We start from the raw sequence: 22,576 nt of genomic DNA, 5'->3' as shown, positions 1-22,576 counted from the left end.
CTTATAGTGATGGTTTACAAGTGCAGTTTATATTTTGGTTGGGATTTATATGATGGTTTGCGATTAGTAATCAGAATGGACATTAATGGCTAAATTAATTGTAGAATTTTTTAAAAAGGTATGTTTTCAGTTCTTTTCTGAATCGAAGATAGTTCCTGATGCTTCTTGTGATCTTTGGCATAGGCGGTCAGTGGCCCAACTGTTTGGGGAGACTAAAGGGGGCAGGATTAGGGGTGGTGCCAGGGGTGGGGCTTATATTCATAATTGTCTGACAACACACAGAAACAAAATAAGTAAAAGTAAAAGTCACAATACCTTTTATTAAATGTAGATATTAGATATGTATCATATGTCAAAGAATAAAGTGGTTGTTCAAAGCATATATTAACCAATGTATACTATTCAAAAATGTTATCAATTATTAAACACTGCTATTTCCATCCATGGAAAATCCTAAAATGAAATGGTCACATTAGTGAAGTAACATTATGCTTGAAAAGGCAGCACTGTAAATATTACACTGGGCAGACCCTAATACACCAATATACCACCCATATGGAAAACACAGACCTTCAACAATATGAATCAAGGGCTCATAATATCACAATTCCTCATGTATAGCCACAAAACAACCTGTTAGGATGGATAGTGTTTATAATGAGCTTCTTTTATTAACAACCAGATAGAGAAGAGTTTTCAATTTTGGCACAGTATAAAACATCACAAGAACAAAATATAAGAAAAACAATGGACTGCATTAGGGGCTTATAGCCCATTTAGTTTTGTTTAAACAAAAGAGATCTGCATGAAACAAAATTATTTATTTTTATTTTGACATATAAAACCTCTCTCTCTGCCCCAAACCAACACTGCCCCACTGTCTTGCCCCCCACCACCATCCAACATTGCCCCATGTCTCCCCATCTCTCTCTCCTCCGTTCATCATCCAGCATCATCACCCCATTCCCTCACCAGTCTCCTGTTCAACAAAGCAATTTAGCAATAAGAGACACAAATACTCTTTACCCGCTTGCTTGCTCGATCTGCTGCCTCCCTCCTTGGCTCGGTCAGTGTTGGTCACTGATTGAAAAGAGCCACCGCATGCTGCAACACTCGGGCTCACAGTCACAGCCAGGCTCTGATGCAGGAAAGACAACAGGCAGGAAGTTTGTCACAGTGGGGAGGTTCCCTTCCAGCAGAGGCAGAACCGCTGGGGAAGGAGCCTTAGGGAGATAGAGTCAGACAAGCAGCTGCAGCTAGTAAGAAAAGAAACGAGGGGGGGAACCCAGCGGGAAGAGGAAGATACAATTTTGTTCCTGCAGGTCATGGTTGGGCGCCTCTTATACGTGGCGCCTATGATCTTTGGTATTGAATCTACAAATGTCTGTCTGTTTTTTCTGTGCGTGCTGTGAACCATCTCACTCATAATCCGCTCTCCTGGGCTGCAACTATCAATCTCTCAACCTTAGGTTTCAGTTTTCCTCTTCTTAACCATTCATGTGTCCAGGTTTGATCTATGTATGGTTCCTTGAATAACACTCTATATTTCCCACTGTATTTGTGCATTTGCCACTTACTTTTCTTTATCTGCTCATCTACTTCTTTAAAGAGCTTTTTCTCCTGCTTTGCTTATTCCATTGGTTCCATTCTTATACTTGCAGGTGGATTCTCCCTCATTTCTTCTGCTTGTCGAAATGATGGAACTAAATTCTGGACACTTGTTCTCATACTTCAACACTTTTTGTGCATTTGGATCTGTTGATTCTGTTAAATAGTCCTGGAGGCCTATGATGATAGCTCTATATGTATAATCTATTTCTATGAGACTCATTCCTCCTTCAGCTCTAGGCATGTACAGTCTTGGGATACACTTATTCTTTTAGACTATTTCATAAGAATGGTAGAGTTCTCTTGTTCATACATCTAATTTTTCATGGTATTTAAGAGGCTACTCCATAATTCTAAAGCTATACAAAAATACAGGAATCATAAGCAGGTTGATGGCTTGTATCTTATATTTTGATGTTGAAGCACTTTTCAGTATCAATTTTAATCTCCTGTAAAACTCTTTGCTGGTCTTTTGTCTCGGTAATTTATGTTGGATTGTTGCTCCTTCTTAGATTCCTAGATATTTATATACTTCTTTCTGTTCTTTCTTGATATTATAATCATCAGTCAGTGTAATGTTTATGTTGTTACTTAATTTCACTCCTTGGAAAATTGCCTTAGCACAGTTAGCAAGGCCAAAAGTCATGCTGATGTCAACTGAAAAGCTTTTTACTAAATGGAGTTGTTCTGCCAAATTTTGATCTCTGCAGCTGTAAAGCTTCAAGTCATCTATAAACATCAAGTGTGATGTAACCTCTGGATCTTTGCCAGTTCTACATTAAGGCTAAATCCATAACTCAAAGAGTTAAGAAGTGTACGCAAAGGATTAATGCTATACAAAACAAGAATGGTAACAGAGTATCCCTAAAATATTCCTTGCTGGATCATGATATAGGGAATGACATACTCTTCATTTTTATACTGCAAATGGAGTATGTGTTGCCATATTTGTATGGTGGCTTTTAATGTACTTGATCAGTCTAGGATTTATTTTGTAAATTTTCAAAGCAATATATTGTCTAGGAATGTGGGACACTATCAAAGGCTTTCTTATAGTCAATCCATGCTACATTGAGATTTCTACTTTTCTTAGCACTAGGCATGATGGCTTTATTTAGCAAGACTGGTCTTTCATTCCATATGCTCCCCTCTTGTTGCCCTTCGGTTCTATTGCCATTATGTTATTAAAGCCAGTGTCATATATCCTGTCAGCGTCTATTGACTATTCTTCCATCAAGGATGTTTGAGTTAGTGTGGCTATCAGGGCCTATTGATTTGCTTGGGTTTTTGTTACGTCCTAGATGCTGCTGCCACAGATGACACCAAGTTTGCCCTGGTAATTTAGCATCCAGGAGTGCAAAAATATTTATAAACATATAGGTGGTGCCAGCCAAAATTGTTTAGAAGCAAGGACATAACTTTTTTGTTCTTTATCTTAATTTTTCATACAGTTTGTTATTTTGATTTTTTTATTGCATATATATATATTGAAAGGAAAAGAAATACTTTGAAAAAAGATAAAAAAGAATCATTCTAAAAATAAGAAAAGTAAAGTTTTAAGTCCTCAAAATGGAGATTACTGTTACATATCAGAGAACAAGTAATAAGAAGGCATATATACGAAATGAAAGGCCCAATATCAAGTACAAATTAATGCGAAATCTCTCCATGCTACTAAAAATCATGCAACTGTAGCTTGTAGGACAGGTTTATCTTGAAGAAAACGTTCTGAATGAGTAGGATCTGAAAATATATATCTGTTATTTCTATATGTGATCCAGCATTGCATGGAAATCTAAGGAAAAAAAGTAGCTCCAATTACTAAACCTCTAGGTTTCAGCTGTAGGAATTGAATTGTCTTCTATGAAATTGCATATGCTTAGCCATATCAGAAAGTACAACTAGCTGGTGACCACAAAAGGCAGCTCGTCCCTTAGCAAAATATAGCTTCAAAATTTCCTTCTTGACAGCTTGACTGAAAGGTCAATAATACAGTAGGTGGCATGTTTAGATATAACTTCCTGAGAAAATTAAAAAAAAAATTGGGATATGTCCAAGTTGCCAGGAGAAGAAATTTGATCCAAACCTCCCTCTTCTCCAGAAACTCTGGAACCTCTACATTTGTAATAAATATTTTCAATTGAAAGAGAATCAGCTGGAGAATATTGAAGAACATCCCTTAGATACACAGTAACATAGTAAATGACGGCAGATAAAGACCTGAACGGTTCATCCAGTCTGCCCAACACTTTCAAAGGTTCCAGAGAAGTTAAATTAGTGTGCAAGATGAAGATTTAGAAATCTAAAGATTTTTTAGCTTGAGATGTTCTTCAATGTTTCACTGACATGAACATTCAAAGCAATGGCAATCTGAAAGCAAACACAGAGCACAAAAGACTGATTCTTCAATTGCAGCTTTACAGCCATCTTGTTCTCAAATTCAGTCATTTTAACCACTGTATCTTGAGAGAACTGGCACAGATCTGGAATAGTCTTTCGAACAGACTGTTCTAGTAACCACCTTCCATATCTCTTAAAGTTACCATTGTTATATTCTGCTTTAACTGACTATAGTTAAGAACATAAGCATTGCCATACTGTGACAGACCGAAAGTCCATCAAGTCCAGTATTCCTGTTTTCAAAAGTGGCCAATCCACGTCACAAGTACCTGGGAAGATCCCAAAACAGTAAAAGAAATTTTATGCTGCTTATCCTAGAATATGCAGTGGATTTACCGAAGTCCATCTTAATGATGGCTTATGGACTTTTAGAAAATCAGCCAAACCTTTTTTAAAGCCTGCTAAGCTAACTGCTTTTACCACATTCTCTGGCAAAGAATTCCAGAGTTTAATTACTCATTGAGTGAAGAAATGTTTTCTCTGATTTGTTTTAAATTTACTATTTAGTAGCTTCTTTGCGTGCCCCCTAGTCCTAGTATTTTGGAAAGAGTAAATGAGCGATTCATATCTACCTGTTCCTAGCCTGTTCGCCACATGGGACAAGTCACTGCTGCACCCTCCCATGCTTCACCTCACCCAAAGCGCATCACCAGATCTTTCCTTCCAGCAAGGGGGTATGTGGAGTGGGCGCGCAGCTGTCTGCTCTGCTGGGGCCCAGGAACAGGAAGTAATGTTAGAGGGGGCAGGGGAACAACAGAGCTGACAGCTGCACGTCTGCTCCATGCACCCCCTTGCAGCCAGCATCCTGGGCTGACCACCTCCACCACCTTGCCCCTTGGTATATTAATAGCTGTTCTACTCCGCTCAGTATTTTATATAGCTCTGTCATATCTCCCCTCAGCTGCCTTCTCCAAGCTGAAGAGCCCTAGCCATTTTAGCCTTTCCTCATAGGGAAGTCTTCCCATCTCATTTATCATTTTTGTTGCCCTTCTCTGAACCTTTTCTAATTCCACTATATCTTTTTTGAGATGCATTGACCAGAACTGCACACAGTATTCAAGGTACAGTCGCACCATAGAGTGATAGAAAGGCATTATAATAATCTCAGTTTTGTTTTCCATTCCTTTCCTAATAATTCCTAACATTCTATTTGCTTTCTTAGCCACTGCTGCACATTGAGCAGAGGGTTTCAACATATCAATGATGACACCTAGATCCTTTTCCTGGGTGGTGACTCCTAATGTGGAACCTTGCATCACATAGCTATAGTTTGGGTTCCTCTTTCCCATATGCATCACTTTTCACTTGCTCATATTAAATGTCATCTACCATTTGGATGCCCAGTCTCATAAGGTCCTCTTGCAATTTCTCGCAATCCTCGTTCGATTTAACAACTTTGAATAAAGTATCATCAGCAAATTGAATTACCTCACTAGTTATTCCCATCTCTAGATCATTTATAAATATGATAAAAAGCAGTGGTTACAGCACAGACCCCTGCGGAACCCTGCTATCTACCCTTCTGTATTGAGAATACTGACCAGTTAACCCTTTTCTATCTTTTAACTGGTTTTTAATCCACAATAGGACATTACCCCATATCCCATGGCTCTCTGAATTCATCAGGAGTCTTTCATGAGGTAGCATCCCATTTGCTTTTTTTTTGCCACTGCACACTAGGCAGAACATTTCAACGTATTGTCCACGATGACATCTAGATCTTTCTCTTGGGTGCTGACTCCTAAGATGGACCCTGGTGTCAAGTAAGTATGATTTGGATTATTCTTTCCAGTGTTCATCACTTTGCATTTGTCCACATTAAATCTTTAGCTGTCATTTGGATTCCCAGTCTTCCAGTTTCCTAAGGGCTTCCTGCAATTTTTCACAGCCCGCATGTGTTTAAACAACTTTGAATAGTTTTGTGTCATCTGCAAATTTAATCACTTCACTTGTTCTGCTTTCCAGGTCGTTGATAAATATGTTAAAAAGCACTGGTCCTAGTACCCTGCAGCATTCTGTTATTTACCCTGTCCACTGAGAAAAATGGTCATTTATCCCTACCCTCTGTTTTCTGTCCATTAAGCAGTTCCTAATCCACAGAAGGGCATTTGCCTCCTATCCCATGTTTTTTTTAATTTTCTCAGTAGCCTCTTATGAGGAACTTTGTCAAAAGCTTTCTGAAAGTCTAGATACACTACATCAATTGGCTCACCTTTATCCATATTTATTCATTCCTTCAAAGAAAGGAAGCAAATTGGTGAGGCAAGACTTCCCTTGGCTGAATCATCCTGACTCTGTCCCATTAAACCATGTTTGTTTATGTGGTCAGTAATTTTTTTCTTTATAATAGTTTCCAGTATTTTGCTCAGCACTGAAGTCAGGCTTACTGGTCTGTAATTTCCCAGATGACCCTTGGAAACCTTTAAAAAATTGGCATTAACATTGGCCACCCTCCAATCTTCAAGTACTGCGGATGATTTTAACAACAGCAGATCTGCATTATCATTGACTTCTTTCAGCGAGGAAAAACAAAACGAAAAGGGGAACGACCAAAGAGCCAACCAAGGAATATTTATTAAAAATGTCACAACCAAAGAGACATACAGGCCATAGGGATCTATAAACATTATTTCAAGACTCGACAGTCCTTCATTTCGGTGTGCAGTGCACCTGCCTCGGTACTCTCAACTTCAGCTGGACTTGTAGTTGTAAATCCCTCTTACGGTTTAAAGGCAGATATAAACACAACACCATCAAGCAGCCCCCCCACGCTGTTGGGCTGTGATGGCAAAATGAAAGCAGCTGCTAACAGTACCGCAGCTGATAAACAATCTGAACAATTTGTTTTGGCAACTAAAATCAAAAGACCAGGGAACTGTGGTTTAAATTAATATAAATAAAACAAATATTTCCTAAACACAAAATTTTAAAAAGATTTGTGTATGGGAAATATTTGATGTTCATGCTGCAGGATTTTTAATATCAACTACGGTGTTGACAGGACCCCTGATAAAGGCCTGTGCACCGAAACACAACCCGTATTGTGACTTACTTGTCAGCGCATCCTGTATATTGCACCTGGAGAATAAATTGTTGATGATTTTTAATTGTTTTATTGGAAGAATAAACTGAGCCATTGGCCATCCTGGCATTTACTTCATGGTGTCATAAGTACATAAGTATTGCCATACTGGGACATACCAAAGGTCCATGAAGCCCAGCATCCTGTTTCCAACAGTGGCCAATCCAGGTCACAAATACCTGGAAAGATCCCAAAAAAGTACAAAATGTTTTATGCTGCTTATCCCAGAAATAGTGGATTTTCCCCAAGTCCAATTTAATAATGGTCTATGGACTTTTCCTTTAGGAAGCCGTCCAAATATTTTTTTAAACTCTGCTAAGCTAACTGCCTTTACCACATTTTCTGGCAACGAATTACACGTTGAGTGAAGAAACATTTTCTCTGATTTGTTTTAAATTTATTACTACTACTACTACTACTTATCATTTCTAAAGCGCTACCAGAAGTACGCAGCACTGTACACTTGAACATGAAGAGACAGTCCCTACTCGACTACTTTGTAGCTTCATCGCATGCTCCCTAGTCCTAGTATTTTTGGAAAGCATAAACAGACACTTCACGTCAACCTGTTCCATGCCACTCATTATTTCTATCATATCTCCCCTCAGCTGTCTTTTCTCCAAGCTGAAGACCCCGGCTGCTTTAGCCTTTCCTCATAGGGAAGTCGTCCCATCCCCTTTATCATTTTCGTCACCCTTCTCTGCACCTTTTCTAATTCCACTATATCTTTTTTGATATCTTCCTCTCTTTGTTTAATTAGTAGTATATTCAGCATTAGCTTCTAATCTGGGGATCTGTTTGCGGGAAACTAGGAGCTCTCTACATATATTTACCAAGCACTACATTTTGTCTAGTGGACTTAGAAGATTTTGATTATAGATTTCTTTGTTTGCTTTTCCAAATCTGAGCTCAAAGCAAGTTACAATACATCTCCCTGCTCAAGAGAGTTTATGATTTTCAAAGCCATTTCTGTGGGTAAAAGTGTTTTATTTAAAGACATTTGTAAACTGCATATATTTGCCCACAATGGCAAGGGACGGGGTTAGGATAGGTATTTCAACAGTGTCCATAGTTGTATAATTATAAGCCTAGGTATGTTATTTTAGCCAAATAAAGTACCTGCATAAAAAGGAGGTGCAAGTCTCTACAGGTAGTTTTTCTTCCAGTGGTCTTGCATTAGTTTTCAAAAAGGTATTCACAGACATTTCAACAATTGCTCGTTAAGTCCATACTCTTGTAATGGAGGCTGAAGTGACTTGTCATGGGTTATAAGACTCTATCCACCAAGCTACTTGGCCTTTTCATACCATGTTTGGAAAAAAAATGTGCCAAATAGCTGTAGATCCCAACCTGTAAGATGCTGCTGTCATAAATCCCTATTTTTCCAGATTTAGGGAGAATAATGGAAGAATATTTTTCTGCCAACAAGTACATAAGTAACGCCACACTGGGAAAAGACCAAGGGTCCATCGAGCCCAGCATCCTGTCCACGACAGTGGCCAATCCAGGCCAAGGGCACCTGGCGAGCTTCCCAGTTACTGTCAGTTACTGTAACAAATACTGACATAAAAGATGTATGCTCTTGTACAAGGGACTAATTCTTAGCATGTACTAAAAATGCTAGCGTGCCTATAGCGCAGCTTAGTAAACAGGGCCCTAAGTTTGTACCTGAGGCAATGAAGGATTATATGACTTGCCTAAGAGATCCCAAGGAGTGACAAAAAAACTTCAACTGGGCTCCCTTGGTTCTCAATGCACTACTCTATTAGGCTGCACCTCAATTTCAGTAGTAGTTGAAGTAGCCTTGAGAAAAGCGGATGCCCATCTCATTTTGAAAATACGTTTGGCCCCGCCCCCAATCGAAAATGCCCCTCTATGTAAACCATTTTTAATGTAGTTTCAAAATCCACAGGAAGACGTGTTTCAAGCCCCATTCCCCTTTCCCACAAAGAGGTTTGTGGCTATAAGTCTCCCATCTCAGCATGGAACCCTCTCACTTAGTTCTTTGACTCTGCATAATTTTAAATTATGTATGGTTTACAATTGCTAATTGGAGTTTTTGGATTTTCTCCTGTCTGGTATGTGAGCAAGATCACTGTCAAGTTTGAGAAGAGCAGGAGATTGGGAGGATACCTTAGTCTTTGAGAATGGTAAGATCTTCACTGCCTATCACTGTGATACCTCCTAGAAGAGAGGTTAGGTCAGAAGTTGGCCTTGAGAGGGTCATAAGGGGGTCGCCGTGCTGCTTGTTGAAACACCTTCTTGCACCTTATCTACAAAGAGATTCTCTCCTTGGCACAGCATGTTAGCAAGTTTTCATGCACATCAGATCTCATGTCTGAAGCCCTCAGCCAGGTGAGTCTGCAGGTACTAATCCCAGTGCAAAAGCTCTTGATGTCTTATAAAAAATATCATAGGTTGTGTGGACCATGTAGTTTCTTCACTTTTTCCCTTTGGCTACTAGCCCACAGAGTTATTCAGCCTTCTCCCTAGGAAGAGTGCAAACTCTGCTACACTGCACACTATGTCATACAAGTACATGCCCATGAAGAGCTGGTAGGATGCTATGTGGGACACTAGCATAGTATTATGGAAAAAGTTTCTCCCATAAGACTCCAATGTTTGAGATCTTATCCCTGGGGGCACCGAGGAGTGAGTCTTGGAACGTTTGGCTCTTTTGAGAGCAGATATGAGCACCACAGAATAGTCAGGAAGCTGCTACGTCTCAAATCTATACAGTACATAGGTGACCTTATTATTAATAGAAGGTATAGAGATGAAGGTCTCCCACATTCTCATGTGAACCCTGAGATGGCCTGACTAACTTGATAAGAGTTCCTCTGGCAGGGACATGCATCTCTCATAAGGTGGGGAGGGATATGAAGGAAGACCTTAGGATTCCTCTTCAGCGAAGACCTTAGGATTCCTCTTCAGCGAAGACCTTAGGATTCCTCTTCAGCGAAGACCTTAGTTTTTTCCTTAGACTCCCAGGAGTGCTCTAAATCAGATTCATAAAATATTCAATGGAGAAGTTTGAGTCTCTGCCTATGTCTATCTACTGACCTCAAGGTCAGGCCTTGGCTGAAGACATTGAGATATTGATCCATGATGTGCCAGTAAAACTTCCTTCCCCAATGTAGCCAACATTGAGTCTGAGCCCCTTCGAAGCCTTGATGTCTCCTGCAAGCAGTACATGGGTCTTGAGGATCACTTGGATAACCTCTCTTCTTGACATTAAAGATATTGAAGCAGCAGCATCACATCAACCAAAGAAGCACTCCATCCTTTCCTAAAACTTCTTCATGAGCTGTCCTCGAAGGCTCTCATCAACAAAGGAGTGACCACATCATCCCGAGTTACTTAGAGTGTATCTGAGGTAGGGTCTCAGATCTATGGATGCTGGAGCACCTTCTCTGATGCTATGGAGGATGAATGTTCCTCATATCAAGAGCACTTGAAGGGCACTGGCAACCTTGATGCCTCAGTACTCTTGGCACCATGCTTTGAAAAGATATAATGTTGAGGTATCCCAGTCTCCATTTGACAACCTGCATCATTATTTTTCAGCACCAGTGAAGATTAGGATGAATCCTTCCTCTTCTTTGGATGGGAATTGATAACAACTTATTCCAATGTTCTCTACTGAAGTTGATGTCAAGGGTGATTAAGATACTCTTGATGTCAGTGCATTCCCAGTATCCACTGCAGCTCCAGGACCCATAGAGACCAATGTTTCTGATGTTGACATCAATGGACTGGTCTTCTCTGTGCCAAAACTCTTCTTGTGCTATTTCTTACAGCCATGAATACCCTTTTTTGACATCTGTGAACTGCTGGCATAGCCAGGTGTGTAGGCCTGGGTTGGCAGGGGTCCACCAACTTTGGGCTCAGGCCTATCCAGAAGTGGCACATCCTTGCATTAGCTGGCAGTGATCCCCAAGTTCTGCAAGCTGAATACCTCTCCCAATGGCATCTCTGTAGCCCAGCTACAGACAGGCAACTACATGAGCCACTGATGCCATACCCATGCATGGTAAAATTATGTATCATACCTGATAATTTTCTTTCCATTAATCATAGCTGATCAATCCATAGACTGGTGGGTTGTGTCCATCTACCAGCAGGTGGAGATAGAGAGCAATCCTTTTGCCTCCCTATATGTGGTCATGTGCTGCCGGAAACTCCTCAGTATGTCGATATCCAAGCTCCATCCGCAGGACTCAGTACTTAGAGAATTACACCCACAAAGGGACACTCTGCCCAGCTCACCACCGCCGAAATGGGGGAGGGGAATTAACCCAGCTCATCCCCACACAAGTGGGGGAGGGGAATCTGTCCAGCTCATCCCCGCGGAGCGGGGGAGGGACACCACCCCGCCGATGCGGGGGGATCTGGCTTATCCTGCAACCGCAACTGCGGGAGGAGCTGACTGACCCTAACACCGCCGAAGCGGGAGGGGTACAAAGCTGCCCTACAGCCGCATGAAGCGGGAGGGAGCGCCGGCAGAATTTATGTCTCAATCCAGCCCCGTAAAACGGAGGGGAGAGGAATGCAGCAGCTCACTGTAACACAAACTCGTCTCAACTCTTGAAGAATCCAATTGAAAAAACTTGAACACGAAGTCCTCCTGAACAGGAACTGAAGACTAAACTTGAACCTGAAATGCAACCAGAATATAAACAGTACAGATATCTGGGAGGGGCTATGGATTGATCAGCTATGATTAATGGAAAGAAAATTATCAGGTATGATACATAATTTTACCTTCCATATCATCATGCTGATCAATCCATAGACTGGTGGGATGTACCGAAGCAGTACTCACCCAGGGCGGGACATTGAAATCCCTGACCGCAACACTGAAGCTCCAAACCGGGCCTCCGCCCGAGCAGCCACAGTCAAGCGGTAATGCCTGGAGAAGGTATGGGCCGATGCCCAAGTTGCCGCCTTGCATATCTCTTCCAAGGAGACGGACCCGGCCTCTGCCATCGAGGCCGCCTGAGCTCTAGTGGAGTGAGCCTTCAGCTGGATAGGCGGCACCTTCCCTGCGGCCACATAAGCCGCTGCAATGGCTTCCTTGACCCATCTTGCCACTGTAGGCTTAGCAGCCTGCAGACCCTTACGAGGACCTGCAAACAGGACAAACAGATGATCCGACTTCCGGAAATCATTGGTCACTTCCAAGTATCTGATGATGACTCGTCTCACATCCAGATATTTGAGAGCAGAGTATTCCTCGAAAGGAAGGGAGACAGAGCTGCTGATTCACATGGAAGCGAGAAACAATCTTGGGCAGGAAGGAAGGCACTGTGCGAATAGTCACTCCTGCCTCAGTGAACTGCAGAAAAGGCTCTCGACATGAGAGTGCCTGGAGCTCGGAAACTCTTCTGGCTGAAGTGATAGCCACCAAAAAGAGTGCTTTCAACGTCAGGTCTTTCAGAGATGCCCTCGACAAGGGTTCAAAAGGCGGCTTCTGCAAGGCTCTTAGCACCAGGTTGAGATTCCACGCAGGCACCACTGAGTGCAGAGGAGGGCGCAGGTGATTAACTCCCTTGAGAAAACGCACCACATCTGGCTGCGAAGCCAGGGAAGCACCCTTCAGGCGGCCCCTGAAGCAAGCCAGAGCCGCTACCTGGACTTTAAGGGAACTGAGTGACAGGCCTTTCTCCAGACCTTCTTGCAGGAACGCCAACACTGAAGAAATTGGAGCAGTGAAGGGAGAAAGTGAGCCTGCTTCACACCATGCTGCAAAGGTACGCCAAACCCTGGCGTAAGCAGTAGAAGTAGAGCGCTTCCTCGCTCTCAGCATAGTGGCGATGACCTTGTCTGAGAAGCCCTTCTTCCTCAGACGCTGCCGCTCAATAGCTAGGCCGTAAGACCAAAGGGGGAGGGATCCTCCATCACCACGGGACCCTGATGCAACAGGCCCTGCTCCACTGGCAGCCGCAGAGGGTCGTCCACTGAGAGCCTGATCAAGTCCGCATACCAGGGACGTCTGGGCCAGTCCGGACCCACCAGGATTATCCGGCCCGGATGCTTTGCCACCCGGTCTAGTACCCTGCCCAACATGGGCCAGGGCGGGAACACATAGAGAAGCTCCTGTGTCGGCCACTGTTGGAGAAGAGCATCTACTCCCAGAGATCGAGGGTCCCGTCCTCTGCTGAAAAAGCGCGGCACTTGGCAATTGGCTGATGACGCCATCAGATCTAGGCTCGGCTGGCCCCAGCGCTTCGTGATGTCCAAGAACGCCTGAGCCGATAACTGCCACTCTCCGGGATCCAAGGTATGGCGACTGAGAAAGTCCGCCTTGACATTCATGACTCCCGCAATGTGGGCCGCTGACAGCTGTTCCAGGTTCGCTTCCGCCCACTGGCATAGATTCATGGCCTCCTTGGCTAGAGGGGCGCTCTTGGTTACCTCCCTGGCGGTTGACATAGGCCACAGCCGTGGCATTGTCCGACAGGACCCGTACTGGCTTCAACGCCAGTACCGGGAGGAACTCCAAAAGCGCCAACCGAATGGCTCTGAGTTCCAGGAGGTTGATAGACCACTTTGCCTCTGCAGGAGACCAGAGCCCCTGCGCTGTCCTTCCCAAACAGTGGGCTCCCCAGCCCGTCAGAGGCGTCCATCGTGACGACAATCCACTCCGGGGTCACAAGAGGCATCCCTGCAGACAACTTGTCTGTCTTCAGCCACCAGCTCAGTGCCTTGCGCACTGCTGGGTCCAAGGGAAGGCGCACAGCATAATCCTCCGACACCGGAGTCCAGCGCTGCAGCAGAGAGTGTTGTAGTGGTCTCATATGAGCCGTGGCCGTCATAGAGCCGAACAGCTGCACATAGTCCCAAGCCCGAAGCGGAGAGGCTACTAGGAACTGGTCCACCTGAGCCTGAAGTTTGACAATCCGATTGTCCGGCAGGAACACTCTGCCCACTTGGGTGTCGAATCGAACTCCCAGATACTCCAGGGACTGAGTCGGGCGCAGCTGGCTTTTCTCCCAGTTGATGATCCACCCCAGGGAGCTCAAAAGAGCAATCACCCGGTCCACAGCTTTGCCGCACTCTGCATAAGAGGGGGCTCGGATCAACCAGTCGTCCAGATAAGGATGGACTTGTACTCCTTCCTTTCGCAGGAAGGCCGCGATGACCACCATTACTTTGGAGAAGGTCCGCGGAGCAGTAGCCAACCCAAACGGGAGGGCTCTGAACTGGAAGTGTTGGCCCAGGACTGCAAAACACAGAAAGCGTTGATGAGGAGGCCAGATGGGAATATGCAAGTACGCTTCCTTGATGTCCAAGGATGCCAGGAACTCCCCTGCCTTCACTGCCGCTATAACAGAGCGGAGAGTCTCCATGCGAAAGTGCCGAACTTTCAAGGCCCGATTGACCCCTTTGAGGTCGAGGATAGGCCGTACAGAACCTCCTTTCTTTGGTACCACAAAGTAAATGGAGTAACGTCCCTTGCCAAGCTGATTTTCTGGCACCGGAACGACCGCACCCAGGCGGATCAGATTGTCCAAGGTCTGCTGCGCTGCCACAGCTTTGACCGGAGACTTGCAGGGAAAGAGTACAAACCCGTCTCTTAAGGATCGGCAGAACTCTAGCTTGTAGCCATCTCTGATGACTTCCAGCACCCAACCGTCTGAAGTTACCCTGGTCCACTCGCCCAGAAACGAGGACAGGCGTCCTCCAATCTGCACTGGGCCATGGACCAGGACCCCGTCATTGGGTACGAGACCCTGGGGGAGGACCGGAGGGCGCACCTCCGGGACGGCGGTCTCTGCGAAAGGAATGCTGCTTGGGGGAGAAGTTCCTCTTGAAGGAAGAGGGGGCAGAGGAGCCCGACTTGCCCAGGCGGTACCGACGGGCTTCCTGAAACCGTCCTCTGGAGTTACCGGGGCGAGCACTGGCCCGAGCCCTGACCTCTGGTAACCTCTTGCCCTTAGACGTGCCGAGATCGGTCACAATTTTGTCCAGCTCGACCCCAAAGAGCAGCTTGCCTTTAAAAGGCAACTTAGCCAGGCGGGACTTAGAGGTGTGGTCAGCAGACCAATGCTTCAGCCAAAGCCACCGCCGCGCAGAGACTGTCTGAGCCATACCTTTAGCCGAGGCTCTCAAGACATCATACAGTAAGTCTGCCAAATAAGCCAAGCCCGATTCCAGGGCCGGCCAATCAGCCCTCAAGGAAGGATCCGAGGGGGAAGCCCGCTGCACAATCGTCAGGCACGCCCTGGCCACATAGGAGCCGCAAACTGAGGCCTGCAAACTTAAGGCAGCCGACTCGAAGGACGACCTTAAGGCCGCCTCCAATCTTCTGTCTTGGGCGTCTTTTAGGGCCGTGCCACCTTCCACCGGCAACGCCGTTTTCTTAGTCACCGCAGTGATTAAAGAATCCACGGTAGGCCAAAGAAAAGCCTCCCGTTCACTTTCAGGCAAAGGATAGAGGCGGGACATAGCCCTAGCCACTTTGAGGCTCGCTTCTGGGACATCCCATTGAGCCGAAATTAAGGTGTGCATGGCATCATGCACGTGGAAGGTTCTAGGTGGGCGCTTCGTCCCCAGCATAATGGCGGAGCCAACAGGGGCTGAGGGAGAGACGTCCTCTGGAGAGGAAATCTTCAAAATGCTCATGGCCTGCACTAACAGGTTGGGCAAATCCTCTGAGTGAAAGATCCATGCTGCAGAGGGGTCATCCGCTCCATCCGAGCGGGAATCCGTCTCCTCCAAGGAATCCCCAAAGGACCGTTGGGAGAACTCAGATACGCTGCCCTCATCTACATCAGAGGAGACAGAGTCCTCTAAGGCTTGGGAATCCACCCGAGGGCGTTTACTTCCGAGGGCCTTAACCCCTTTATCGGACAAGGGAGCAGGGGCAGCGTTTTGCATAAGGAAGGCCTGATGCAGCAGCAAAATAAACTCGGGGGAGAAACCCCCCAGACTGTGCACTTCAGCAGCCTGGGCCACAGCCCTAGATGCACCCTCAACCAGCGCTCGCAAGAGCGGGGGAGAAACATGCTGCGCATCCAAGATGGCGTCTGGCGCGACACTCCGCGAAGGAGCTGCGCGGGAAGAACGGCGCTTAACTTTAGCCGCTTTTTTGCCGTCGCCCAAATCAAGGGCGGCCATGGCATTAACGTCTCCCAGCTCAAGGGCGGCCCAAGAAGAAGCCGTCCGAGCAGAGTGGCCGGCCAAGATGGCGGAGGCGAGCAGCGGGGGATGGGCGTTTATGGCAGGAAGAACCGGGACACTGACCGGCCTCCAAACTGACACCCAACCAGGGCGAATCAGACTTTAATACCCCCGCATCCCCGCTAGAAACGCACACGCGGTCCGGGGAGCGATTCTTCGCGCTCTCGCCCTCCGACGCCATAGGCCACGTGGAGATCAATCGGGGAACCCCCGCCCGCTATAAAAAGGTAAAAATTACCTGCTTCTCGCTCCGAGCTGTAACGAACTGGTGTCCCAGTGAGTAGCTGCAATAAACGTTTAAATAAACGTTGAAATAAACGCCCTTAAGGATGTCCAAAATTTTTTTTTTTTTTTCAACGGAGCCAGCGGGAGGGGGGAGAAAAGGAGGGACCTGGCACCAGCAGGTTTGCACTTGCTCAAGAAGAGCCCTCAACCCCAGGTACTCAACAAAACCTAAAAATTAGGCTTGGAGACCTAGCCAGAGCTGCTGCTGTGTGTGACCACCACCTGCTGAGATAGAGAACATACTGAGGAGTTTCTGGCAGCACATGACCACATATAGGGAGGCAAAAGGATTGCTCTCTATCTCCACCTGCTGGTAGATGGACACAACCCACCAGTCTATGGATTGATCAGCATGATGATATGGAAACTATTTTTGCTACTTCTGGTATTTTTTAATTCAGTAGGTAACATCCCAAGTTCTTGCCTAAAAATGGTGTTATCTTTTCACCTAAATGAAGAAAGAGTGTTTCCCACCTTCTGTATGAAGCACCATTCATATTCTTGTGAGAAAGCCCTTCATATTCGAGTCTGCAAATGAGCTCTTGCCTGCTACTTGAAAAGAATGAAAATCTACTCCGGTTTTTTTTGTTTCCTTTGATCTAAATTGGCCTGCTATGCCAGTTGCAAAACGGACTTTATTAATTTGGTTTCATGCATACAATTCTGCTCCGAACAAGTGAATGCTTCTCTAAGCTACAAGGCCAAGTCTCATTAAATTAGAGCTACTATAAAGATAGTGGCCCTCTTAAAATCTCTCTCCAAGATTACCATGTGCAAAGCAGCTACATGGTCCTTTCTTCATACTTTTACTGCACATTAGTGTTTTGATCAAGCCTCAGCACAGGACAGTGCATTTGGTCAAGTAGTGAAGGGCAAGCTGTCACTGTGAGCTAACAACTCTCACAATAGACTATATGGGCTCTAAAGACTAGGACAGTATTATATTTGAGCAGCTCTATGCTTGTGAGGCACCCACTTGTGTGCCTGATTCAATTCTGCTTGTTGATGGAAAAACAATGTTGCTCATCTGTATCAAGTATTTTCCATAGACAGCAGGACTGATAAGGCACAAAATCCTACCTATCTTCTCAAGAGTTGTTTGCAGCAGCATTGAGCTTTGAAACTAACTGAATCTCTGAGCAGGCCACTGTGCATGGATAGAGTTCTGCATGCTCAGAACTTTACATTAGCTTCTGAGCTGTGAGAGAACAGTTCTGACCTGGCATCATCAGATCACGTTACCCTCGTGTGTGCTTTATCTATCCTGCTCTCTACAGAAAACACCTATTAAAGGTGAGCAACATTGCTTTTGTTCTACTGATCAATCTCTTTTTCCATTACCTTCCAGTAACCCAGTGGCGTAGCCAAGGGTGGGCTTGGGTGGGCCCAGACCCACCCACTTTGGGCCCGGGCCCACCCACTACCAGCATAGCTATAATGTGGCTAGCAGGGATCCCCAAGCCTCACCAGCCGAAAACTCCCAACAACTGTCCCTCCTGCATACCTTGTAAATAGCAGATCTTCGCCTGCAGTGAGCAGTGACTGATGCATACTGCTTGCACCCGCCCCATAGCCTTCGCTCTGATGTATTCTTGCCTAGGCGGAAACAGGAAGTTGCATCAGAGGGAAGGGTATGGAGCCAACATCAGCTGTGTGTATTAGTTGCTGCCTGTTGCCGGTGAAAATCTGCTATTTAAAAGGTATGCAGGAGAGGGAGGATATTTGAGAAGACCATATGGCATGCAGGTGAGAGGAGAGACGGAGAGACCACATCATCTGTGGGATGAGGCAGGGTTCTTCTGCCCACCCATCTTGGGCCCAGGCCCACCCAAAATTGGGTATCTGGCTACGCCCCTGCAGTAACCTGAATCAAAATATTTCTTGGTAAAATTGTGACAGTTATTACATTAAAAGTATGTTAATTAGTAAATTTATACATACTCTGAGATCTTCTAGAAGGAAAAATACTAATTGTGCTTGTATACTGAATCTAATGATATTTTGTTTGCATTTATATTTAGTAGAAATGCTGCAGAGGAGTGTTGTCTAGAAATGGAGAATAGTGGGAGAGAGGGATTGCACTGCAAACATTAACAAGAGGTTCCACAGGTCTAATAATATCAGAGGTGGTCTTGACTTGAGAGGTAGCAGCAGGGCTGGCATTAGGGGTGGGGAGCATACAGGGCAGCTGCCATGGGCCCCATAGCTCCAGGAGGCCCCCATGGGCTGGCCTGTGTTTCCCTTATTTCCACCCTGACCGGCGTCTTCCTCACTGTCTCGATAAATGCATTTTACTTTCTTACTTTGCAGAAGGTTGCCAGCACAGCAGCAATTCAGGCATGCTGCTTTTGGCCTCCTCAATGCTCTCCCTCTGCCGCAGTCCACAGAGGCATAGTTGCGTCAGAGTTGGGGTGGACTAAGACAGAGGGAGAGTATTGAGGAGGCCAAAAGCAGCATGTCTGAATCACTGGTGCGCCAGCAACCCTCTGCAATGAAAAATACATTTGCCAGGAAGGTGAGAAAGATGCCAGACTGGGGAAGGGGGAATGCTGGTCAGGAATGCAATACTGGGGGAGGGGAAATGCAATAATGGACCTGTAAATAGAGGAGAGGGAGAGAGATGGTGGACAAAAGGATGGATGGAGGGAAGAAAAATGGATAGAAGTTGAACAGGGGATTAGGGCAGAGGGAGGGAGAGAGATACTGGATGGGAGGGCAGTTGTGAAGAGAAAGGGAGAGAGGGAGGGAAAGAAAAACAGAAAAAAAGAGGGAATAAGGTTGGCCCATAGGGATAGGGAGAGAGGAGGAGGAGAGATGGATGCATGAGGGAGCAGGAGGGAAGGAAGAGAGAGGGACAAATGGGTCTGGGGGTGGAAGGGATGGAGAGATGCTGAACAATGGAATGAAGGGAGGAAAAGATGCTGCATCGAGGGGGAGAGAAGAACAGAAAAAAGAGGAAGTAATGTTGGACCATGGGGGTGGGGAGAGAGAGGTCCATGGGGGAGCAGGAGGGAAGAGAGGTGGAACAGGAAGATGCTAAGGGGTGGAGGGGAAGGGACAGGAAGATAGACAGTTAGACTGGGATGGGTTACAAGAGTGGAGAGAGGGAGAGGAAATTCTGGAAATGATGGAACCATGTGGGAGAGGTCAAAAGGGGGGGGGGTGGCAAGAAGATGAGTGAGAGGAGAATAGCGAGTACAGAAGTAGATTGAAGGAGATAGGAGGCTCAGAGAGAGTGAATTTGAGTGGACAGAGGCAGAAAAAGGAAAAAAAGGGAGGAAATAGCTGAAAGGAAAAAATCAATGTGTTAGAGACAGGTGTAGTGAGGGAATGGAGAGAAGAGAGGAGAAAAGAAAAATGGACAGCAGATACTGGAAGGAGAATTAGCAGACAGACAGACAAGAAAGCAGAAAGAGAAAACACTGGAACTAAGATGAGGGAAAAAAACAAAATGCCCAGACAACAGTGGTAGAAAACAGTGTTTTATTTTGAATGTATTAACTGGAATATGTTAGCTTTGGGCTATGTGCTTCATAGATGGTTGATTTTGAGGGTGGGGGGCATCATATTTTCTCCCCACCCGAATACAAAATATAAATACTTGAGCTGGTGGGGGTAGCCCCCCCTTCATGGTTATGCGACTGATTGTGTTCAGTACAAAATGAAGTGCATTTCTATTTTTATTTCTCCAGTGTTGCAGTACTTGACACTTTTAACTTCTTAGGGTTCCCAGTTCCATTTTGGTGTTCATATTTTTAATTTGTGATCCCTTGTTCTATATTTGGTAAAGTTCTGTCTGTGTTTTGTGTATGGTAGTAATGGTGGGTGGGGAGATTGGGGGAGGGGGAGGGGCAGGGAGGAGAGGGGATTGGGGTCCCCCTCCTTAATTTCTGTTCTGGTCCTCAGCATGTCTAAAACTGGCCCTGGATAGTAGAAACCCTATTTGTCCATATGGTTGGAAATCAATGGAAAAGGGAATTAACTAGAAGGACAACATTTATTTGTTAGCTATTTGGTTAAATCCTGGCAATGGCCATCTTGGAGTGTGTGGCCATCCTTATGTGATAGCAGTTATTGTGTATGGGGGGGGGGGGGGGGGGAGCAGAGGGGAACAAAGGAAGAAGCCTTACATGTTTCTCATCTATGGGAGGTGTGCAGTACGAGACTCCCAGCACCAGCACACAGCTGCACAGGAAGAGGATGATAGCAAAGTATAGGTAGTGAACTCCACAGATAATGGCTGGACAGGCACTGGGAAAGAGGCAGCTTCCAGTACCAAAGATGAACTCTGGGATCATACGAATCATTCCAATTAGGAGACCCCCAGCGAGGCCCCAGAAAGCACCCTGTGAGAGGAGAGAGAGGGGGGGGGAGAGGAGGATTAGTGAGAGTATGATCACTGAGAACATGACTGCCCCTAATAAAGGATGAATTGGAGCAACTTCCCCAGGCCCCAGCTTTGACCTTCTTCTTTCCCCAGCACAATCTTTTCCCTCCTCCTTTTGGCCAACAAAAATAGAGAAGCATTTCTTGCCTATATCTTTGTACTCCTCTGCCAGCTTCATTCTGAATTCTGATCCATGCAGGAACTTAGTCTGATGAGAGCCACACGTCCTGCATGTTTACAATTCAGAGGGACCAGGAGGTGCAGATAAAACATGCTGCCTAGTGCCTTCCTAATAACAGGAGGGAGATGAGAGGAGATTGTGCTGGGCGTGCTTATATAGGCTATGCCTTGCATCCCCCCAGGCTGAGCAGTAACTGAGGGAATAGAGCAGGGAAATTCCTCCAAAACAACTTAGGAGGGTGGAGCAGACAGAACCTGGGAAATGCCCCACAACACATACCAGCTGGGGGAAGACAGAGGAAAGAAGCCCAAGAGACTAGAACAGCCCAAAGTATACTCTAAGGGGGGAAGAACAGTGAGGGGAAGCTCAGAGAACTTGTATCTTTTCCAAAATAGATCTGCTGGGGAAGAAAAGAGAGGGGAGAAGCACATACAGTGGGAACCCCCTCAAAACACATTGTGAGAGGAGGAACAAAAATTGAGGTATATTCGAAGGGATAATAAGAGAAGCAACAAGATTCTGAGCAGTTCAAAATACATTAGAAGGAAAAACTGTGGGGAGAAATATCCACACTGAGCGACCTCCAAAATATGTCCTGAGGGGGGAAGCAGAGACTAGAGGACATAATGAAACACAGCCTGAGGAGACAGAGAAGGATGAGATCTGGAAGAGTGGAAATTTATTTCAGCACAGATATGGATTGATTCTCACCGGCTCATTGACTCTCTTGACAAAGAGTGCCAGGAGAAAGACAGCAGCGATGGGGGGTGCCAGGTAGCTGGCCACAGACTGCATGTAATCAAAAAGCTGCCCACCCTGTGCAGCCTGAACAACAGGGATCCAAGCAATGCTGACTGCCACAAGGAACAGGATCCAGACCCTACAGTGAGAAAAGGAAACAGGAGCATACTCTCACCTTCTGCTGAGGTGTTTGACAATCAAAGATGTTTTGGTCCTAAAGAACAACAGCATACTTTTCCAAATACTAATCTGAGACATGAACTGTGTTCTGCTTATGAAGGAAAAGTTTCAGAAAATTGCCCTTTATTTTACATTTAGAAACATAGAAACATGTAGGTAGATAAAGACCATATGGCCCATCTATGCCATCTACTCTCCCTTAGAGATCCTATGTACTTGTCCCAAGCCTTCTTGAATTCCGATACTGTTTTCATCTCTACCAGTTCCACCGGGAGGCTGTTTCAAGAATTCACCATCCTTTCCATGAAGAAGTATTTGCTCAGGTTACTTCTGAATCTATCCTTTTTCAGAGGGCCAGTGCTAGGGTCTCTGGCGCCCCCCTGCAGACTATCAGTTGGCACCCCCACCCTCATCCAGCATCTCCTTTCTCCTCCCTCCCCCTTTTCCCACCCTGCTCCCTTTTTCAGCCCAGTGCCTTAAAAAGTGAAGAACAAAAACTTTTTTTTTTTACTCGACAGCTTTTTAA

At 45.5% G+C, this 22,576-nt stretch overlaps 1 protein-coding gene across 2 annotated transcripts in view; it reads right to left on the bottom strand.

Annotated features, from left to right (window-relative positions):
• The window catches only part of SLC5A2 (solute carrier family 5 member 2), a 144,416-nt gene that overhangs the window by 2,051 nt on the left and 119,789 nt on the right, over positions 1-22,576 (bottom strand). For both annotated transcript variants that reach the window (XM_030209692.1, XM_030209693.1), the window contains exons 12-13: positions 21,841-22,009; positions 20,692-20,907 (exon numbers count right to left, since the gene is read on the bottom strand). In XM_030209692.1, coding sequence (XP_030065552.1) covers positions 20,692-20,907; positions 21,841-22,009 — 385 coding nt within the window. The remainder of the gene's footprint in view (positions 1-20,691; positions 20,908-21,840; positions 22,010-22,576) is intronic.

Source organism: Microcaecilia unicolor, chromosome 7, assembly GCF_901765095.1.
Source record: "Microcaecilia unicolor chromosome 7, aMicUni1.1, whole genome shotgun sequence".
NCBI lineage: Eukaryota > Metazoa > Chordata > Amphibia > Gymnophiona > Siphonopidae > Microcaecilia > Microcaecilia unicolor.
The sequence above is the reverse complement of the archived record's forward strand: the minus strand, read 5'-3'. Positions and strand labels throughout refer to the sequence as shown.